The sequence below is a fragment of the Adiantum capillus-veneris genome, chromosome 25 (genome assembly GCF_014529385.1).
Source record: "Adiantum capillus-veneris isolate H3 chromosome 25, ASM1452938v2, whole genome shotgun sequence".
NCBI classification, from domain to species: Eukaryota; Viridiplantae; Streptophyta; class Polypodiopsida; order Polypodiales; family Pteridaceae; genus Adiantum; species Adiantum capillus-veneris.
The window spans coordinates 37,101,491-37,109,067 of NC_140955.1; the positions used below are offsets into that span (position 1 = coordinate 37,101,491).

The 7,577-nt window shown below is 46.1% G+C and overlaps 1 protein-coding gene across 1 annotated transcript; it reads left to right on the forward strand.

Annotated features, from left to right (window-relative positions):
* The first annotated feature begins 4,252 nt into the window (after nt 1–4,252).
* On the forward strand, nt 4,253–7,312 carry LOC147424726 (uncharacterized). The gene is made up of 3 exons (XM_086500231.1): nt 4,253–5,617; nt 6,175–6,347; nt 6,971–7,312. The coding sequence occupies exons 1-3, from the start codon at nt 4,421–4,423 to the stop codon at nt 7,086–7,088; spliced, it is 1,488 nt and encodes a 495-aa protein (XP_086356357.1). The 5' UTR covers nt 4,253–4,420; the 3' UTR covers nt 7,089–7,312.
* Nucleotides 7,313–7,577: the final 265 nt, after the last annotated feature.

The window sequence follows — 7,577 nt, forward strand, 5'->3', positions numbered from 1 at the left end:
CTAAGCTGACCAATCGAGATCAAACTCACTGTCAAATCTGGTACATAGCGCACATGTCGTAACAAGTAAGATGCACCACTCGGTAATGACAGTCTCACATCTCCTGCACCTACTATCGCATGCACCGATCCATCGGTCAAACATACACTGCCAAGCATCCCGCTAGAATAGCTACAAAACCATGCACGATGCGGCGTGACATGAAACATAGCATCTGCGTCTAGCAACCACTGCGAAGGGAGTGCACTATCTATATGTATAGCATCTCGTGCATAGCTCGAGGTAAAAGTGACATCCCCGTCACTAGTATACTTCGACACTACATCTGTCTCAACTGTCAAAGCAACTGAGTCCATGGCATCACTACATACATCTCTGAGACTGCCATGTCTCCTACGATGTCGCATACGACGAAAACAACGCCGTCTAACGTGTCCAGAATGACCACAATACCAACATGTCATCTGTCGGCGTGCTCGTGAATGTACATGTCTCACACGAGTCCGTGATGACTCAGATCTATCATACATATCATGTAATCTGCGCCAAAGTGCTCTCGAAGTAGTCTCATACATAACAAGAGCATATACAGATTCCGCAAGGTGCAAAGAGAGCGTAGATAGTGCCATCTCCTCTAGCTCCTGCCACTGATCGTCAGACATGTTTGAAGGTCTACCTGCATCACCACTCAATGGTCGATGCAACCCTCGCTGTGTCAATGCATCAAGCATACACTCTCTCCATGCCGCAAAGTCTGACCCATCAAACACGCGCATATGTGAGAGGTCACAATCTGATCGATCACCTGTCTCTGCCATGAGCACAATGTAGCAAACTAGAAAGCAAAACCACCTCACCAACAACACCTGGAAACTGTCTACCAATATGGCCAGAAACACAATGTGAAACCTGTGAGACACACTCCAAAATAGAGCTCCCGCAATGTCAATACAAGCCTCGCCTGCTCTAGTATCACACTGCAATCTGTGAGCTAATCACCAAGCCCACACTGTGCGGTATCGATGCATATACACGCACAAATCTCCCACATGCAGAGAACACCGCACGCAAATGTTGAGTGCAACCCGCAATCTCTACCTAGATCGCATAAATGATGCGCATAAAACTCCTGGAAAAATTTCGCCAGAGTTTCGTCAGTAAAACGGCCACAAAACCAGTAACCAAACTGACTGCACGCTCAAAACCATGAGCAACCAAAGCGCATCAAACCGTACTCCAAATGCATGCACCAATCTCCACACTTTGCATACATCATTGCAAACACCTGCAAATCTAGTACACAAATATCTGCTCTACCTGTGACTGCCAAAAAACATGCTCGAGGCATACATTGCCGAGCTCAAAATGCAATCACATTAGTCTCCCTGAGCATCAAACCACATAAGGCATACATCGTATCCTCCCACCTGTGAGGAAACTTGCAGCAAATATCACTCTCACATCTGAGAGCAAACCATGTGTGGAATCCTCGACACACAATAAACAACTGCTGCTGCAGAAAATTCAGCATTCAGAATTTTACAATTCTGATATGACGAGTGCGTCTGGAGAGTGCCAAAACCCCAAGGTAGACTCCTGGATCATATGTATCCGAGTCCGGGTGTGAAAGCTATGCCAAAAATAGTGTTTTTGGGACCCGAGAGTGCACAAATAAACTTGCTGCTGTACCTGCTGTAATTCAAAGCATAATTTCAGCAAATAGACATCACCATCGCGTCCGGAGCGTGCCAAAACTCTGACCTAGACTCCTGGATCATGTAGATCTGACTCTGTATGACGGAGCTACGCAAAAAACTGCGTTTTAGAGCCCGAAAATGGCAAAAAACGAGCTGCACACAGTCTTGAACCTGCTCCTGCTCCACTCTACGTGATGCAATGTCCTCTCAATGCAAGCTCCAACACAAGAGCTCTGCCACAACAGCATCCAAGCACTCGAATGTCAAGCTCTCCTCCGCCGAGCACTTCTCTAACGAGCTCCACTGAGCTCAAAAGCTCCTCTCACCAAGGAAGCCGCAACCGCCTCCTCGACCAAGCTTGACCACACCAAGCTTCTAAGCTCCAAAGACAATGCTCCTCAAGCTAAAATCGCTCTCCGTGAAACTCCACCATCGAGAGCGAGCGAGCTATCGCCTCGAAGCTCTCAAAGCCGTCGTGCTCTCCGCGGTCACCATAGCTCTGATACCAATTGAAGGGGATCGGGGAGCACCACAGACAGAGAATGAGAGAGAGAAGGAGACACACGACACACAGATATGGGTGGGGAGACTCCAAAGAGTGAGCAGCCCCCTATACACTTATGCTATGTATAAGGTATACAAGTCAGTGGGCGCCCAGACACTGGGCGGCCAGGCAAGGCACAGGCGCCTATACCCCAACATGTAATAGATGCTATGCTGGAAGGATGACTTAAAATCACTCTATTCAATACCTCAAGATTACCAAGATCGCAAATATAAGGAATTGATTCAAAGATGTTTTCTCTACCAAGATACCCTTTTTCTCATTCTCCGTACTTTATTGGCAACATCACCAAGCCAAATTCAATCCTGCATCAAATAATGAAAAAAATTATTAGCAAGATGCCCGTGTCAAACACAACCTGCCCGTGTCAAACACAACCTGCCATATTTTTTTTTGGGGTGATAGCCCACATTCTCAGTCCTTGAGTTCGAAGGTTGACATGTTTGATGCTGGGAAGCTGGCTCCACAGGTGATTCCATCATTGATTCGTTAGAAGAGCGAGTCGCGTCATTGTGTACACTTTGAAGCTGATCTTCACAGTCATGATGGGAGAATTGAGAATCATACACAATTTCCTCAAATTGGGATTGATTTAGATCCATGTCGCCATTGCCTCTAGGAGGAGATGGAATGTAGGGTGTCGGATATCCATGGCTTGCAGAACCATGGTTACTGTTGCGGCCAAGTTGATTTATATGCTGCACCACTGAACGAATTTGTTGGTCTGCTTGGGAAGGAGAATGGTTCTAGGAAGGACATCCCTCCTCACAGCTAGTATGCAAGTGCAAAGGCAAGTTGTTTTGTGCCACTGCACATGACCTGCAAGGGACGCCAAAATGAAGAGCTCTACAAAAAAGGGAGGTTCTACATGAAGGGCAATGCAGGGGGAAAAGAGACAATGGAAGACTTGAGGCGGAAGAGCTCTGCATGGGAGAAACGTAGGGTTTAAAAATCGATGCTCAAACCTATCCAACGCAAAACAAGAGGAACTAGCCAAACACCACAAGTTATGGCGAAACTCAATCAACTACAGAAATTTGCGAGGCATTTCTTCAATTTCATTCGTCAAACCTGCTATGCACCAATTTCCAGAGATTATGGCAAAAATCCTTGAGCTCGAGGGGGAATAGGTGAGGGAGGGTAGGTCGTGTAGTTTAGTAAAAAACGGTTGCGGGCCACAGTAGGCTACAGTAGGTCGAGCACTGGAAGCGCTACAAAAAAAGAGGAGAGCTGTGATTTTTATAATGTTTAGAGTGTAAGGGCAAAGCGCTCAATGTTAGCCTCCCCTGTTGTGGGAGTGAATACATGTGGCGCTTGGAACACATTAAAGCTCTACATGTCCTCAGTGGGACGCAGCTCTAAGTTTGTGGTCTTAGCAAGCAATGATGCTCCACAAATATATAGTTGTGTGAACAGCCCCGAAAAGAAATATCTGCACAAACGAATAGTCTGTGTCCAGGACGAGATAAGAGCTTGAAATCAAATCAAGCTGTGCCACGTCACCTATGGACATGTGCTGTGTGGACCGGCGCCTTTTTGCATGTTTTGACCTGTGCAGCGTATGTGGAATTGCCACATGGAGGGGCCTGTGACCTGTCTACGTTGCTGCTCCGCTTTTTAACCTTTTTGTGAGTTTCGATGGTGGAGATTTAATCGAGCAAAAATATATATTTTTGCTCCGATTTTTTATTGCATACTACAATTTTGCTCGGCTTGCAGTGCAGCTTGCGCTCTCCAACAACCATCCAATTTTTCTTTGAGACTTCTACTGGAATCTGCCATACATGCCAATAATTATTGTTGCTGGTGATTGTGACGTATATCATCACATTGGCACACCCTCTACATATATATAAGCTCTCTTTCCTCTCTCTCTCTCTCTCACTCTCACACACACACACACACACACACACACAATTACAGCCGCTCAAGAAACGCAGAAGTGGGTCCTTGAGACCCCCCGCCCCCCCCCCCCTCCCTCCCTCCCTCCCCCCTCAGAGGCTTACACACACAACCACACACTCACACATGCTCACAAGGCCGCAGGCTCAAGGAGGAAGAAATTCGGCCCTTGAGACCTCCCTCACAGGCACTCAATACACCTACCCCCCCCCCCCCCCCACACACACACACACACACACACGCTTAGATCGTCCACATGCAGACAACAGCTATGCTGCTGAGAAGCTCCTCCACTCCTCTCCTGGATTGCTTGCACGCATCTCCCCTCTCTCACTCGGAGCCCTCCCCAGATTGCAAAAATGAGGGCGACCTTACAGCAGGAGATGGGCAGGCCCCTCTTTGTGTCTCCCTTCACACAAGCAGAGGTGGCCCCCACCTGCCTCATCCGCATATGCACCTTGATTCTCAGTACTTCCCCCCAGCGAAACTGTCAGGCTGGGCCTCATGTGTAGAGTCGCCTGTCGGCCTCCCGCCTTCGAACCATGTGCGCAAGGTCCAATCGGAGAATGATCTTTGCAGCCTTGGAGGAGGGGGTTCCGTTACATCGGCTCGGGTCGCTGCTAACACACTTCTGCAAGATTCCCTTGTTGACGAGTGCTTTCCGGGCTCTGCTATTGAATCTTACAGCTCATGTTGCTATCTTCCTCATGTGAAGAAGGGCAGGGCCTTCCTACCACTCAGTCGCCGGAGGTCGCTTGGTTCACTTCCATCGGAGCTTCCCTCTGTTTTTTTTTGTGCCGATTCCACTGACAGTGACTTTGCTATTCTAGAGGAAGGTGAATTGTCACCTTCTCTTTCCTCTGTTGCGAGCGAAGCTGATGAAAACGGGGAGACGCAGTCATGCATATTTGATAAGATTGCTCTTCCTGTGAGTAATTCTGTTCATTCAAAGCATTGTGGAGGCATAGAGCACAATGCCAGGCATGTTGGGGGCAAGTCATTCATGGGCTTACTGGAGAAGGATATCGTGAAAGCACCAGCAAGTTGTCAGAGAGATGGAGTGTTGTGGGCAGGGCTTGACGAAGTTGACATGGTGGCGTCCTCATCAGGAAGGCAGGAACTAGATATGGTGCTTAGGCAGAGCCAATTAACATCTGCCATGACAAGGAATGGCATGGTCTCCACTCTGTCAAGGGACATCTGTGGGTCAACTTCTTCATCGCATTATGTTTGTGATGGGGATAAGCTGGAAGTAGCTCACAATGGTGGTGATGGTGGTCATGGGGCTAGGCCCCCAGTCAATGTATCTGGAGGTGGAGGTGGTGGGGGTGGTGATGCTGGAGGTCGTGGAAGTGGCAGTTCAGAGGTAGCTGATCAACATTACCAGCGGGTGCTTCAAAAGGATCCTGGCAACTATTTGTTGCTTCGAAACTATGCGCAATATCTTGCAGATGTATGTGTTAAGCTTTGTTGACCCGTTTGGCATCTGATTGACCATGAGTATCTGATTGGGATTGTGCTCTTGATTAATGTTCAAAATAGTGTGCCTATTGAAATGTTTTTTAGATTCTGCTCATCAAGGTCTTGTAAATGGTATATAGTTTGATGGGATTTTGCATGTGGGAATTGACAGATTAGTATAAGCTTGTAAGGATTGGAGCTAGCTGCTCTTTTTGGTACCAGCTTATCATGCTTTACCTTTGACTTGTTTTGGATGCTGTATGCCATAGATAGACACAGCCATCAAAGCTGTTATGGTTATGCATTTCATAGAACTGCCTATGGCTTGGCATTGTTGATGAAAGGCAAGGCAAGTGTCTGTTGCTACTCACAGAAGGGGCTTTTTTATTGAAAATTAGAAAAGTCCTGTAAGTTTAACAGGGTAAAGGGGAAGTACTGGGTTTTTTTTCCAGATCGCATGTGATATATATGGTTTCTTGTAGGTGCATCCCCTGAGGCTACACCTTTCAATTCTCATGGAATTTATTTTGTGTTTGTAATTGGTGCCAGGTTAAGCACGATTACCGCAAGGCAGAAGAGTTTTTCCAGAGGGCCATTCTGGCTAGCCCAAGTGATGGAGAGTTGCTTGGACAGTACGCAAAGATGCTATGGGAGGTGAAGCATGACACTGAGAGGGCAGCTGACTACTTTGAAAGAGCTGTGCAAGCTGCGCCTGACAACAGGTAATCATTTACGCACGTTATTCAATCTGATTGTGGCCTTGTTGACCCATTGTTACAAAGTGTTCCATGATGGTATATTTTGAGATAGGAACAATAGGCAATTTTCCTTACTTGTTACTACATCCATTTAAGGGGCGGAGATAAAGACAGAGAGTGTTTTAATTTTTGCATTTACTATTATGTTTTACTTTTGCCGCATGCTTTTGTCAAAGTGTTTGTATTATACTATGCTCTTGCATGAGCTTACTTTTCCAAGGTGTTATTAGAAGCTTCTCATGGTATGTTTGCTTGAATGGAAGCACACCATATGCTTTGGTTGAAGCACACATGACATGCCACCCACATGCACTACTTTTAGAGTCCTTACATCAGGCTTTGTTACTAGAGGACACTGGACAAGTATGCTGTCCATATGCGTTAGGTTTTATGCCCTTTCCTATTGAATTGCTTGAATTCTATTATGGGTTTGTTTCTTTGTAATACCTTCACAGAGACTAGGAGTAGGAAAGCCAATTTTATAGTGTCTGAATTCCATGTGCCTCCTACATCAATGTGTATGTATGTGTGATGTGCACCTTCCATTTATGTGAAAGCTCAACACTAATTGCTTTCATTTTCTGCAGTTATGTTATGGCTGCATACGCATCGTTTCTATGGAGTTCGGAGGAGGAGGAGGAGGAGCAAGAAAGCACAGATTATTCAACAAGCTTTCCCAGTTTGGTGTCTGCTGGTCTTGCTTGAGAAACCAAGGGCTGCACAAAGATCTCATGGGGAGCAGGGCCTCTCTACATGTGTGGCTGTCGAGTGAAGTATGTATTCGCAAGGTTTCTATGCTTATATTGTGTGCAATTTTGCACAAGTTGCTGTGCTTAGATTGCTGTTCTGTACAAAGTATACGTTAATGAGCCATGTTGTTGAGGGTTTGTGAAACTTGGTGTAATCAATTATTTTAATTCTTTTTATCAGCCATGCATAGCAAATCTTTTCTATTCCCTAATAAGTGCGTTAGGGAAGAGCTTTAGCTTTATCACAATTGCTGGTTCTCTCTCTCTCTCTCTCTCTCTCTCTCTCTCTCTCTCTCTCTCTCTCTCTCTCAGGATGTGCGATCTTTAAGATGTGTAATTGTGAGAAGTCATACTTTAAAGGGGCACTTGAATGCTTTTTTCTTACTCATGCCCCTAAAATGGAGATTTGTTTGTGGATATAATTATTATGTACCGGCTCATTGCA

Bases quoted from the DNA above. Each gene is read 5' to 3' on its own strand.
- LOC147424726 (XM_086500231.1), top strand. From the start codon at position 4,421: ATGCAGACAACAGCTATGCTGCTGAGAAGCTCCTCCACTCCTCTCCTG. The intron at 5,618-6,174 runs GTATGTGTTAAG...AATTGGTGCCAG, and splicing joins ATGCGCAATATCTTGCAGAT to GTTAAGCACGATTACCGCAA. The intron at 6,348-6,970 runs GTAATCATTTAC...CATTTTCTGCAG, and splicing joins CAAGCTGCGCCTGACAACAG to TTATGTTATGGCTGCATACG.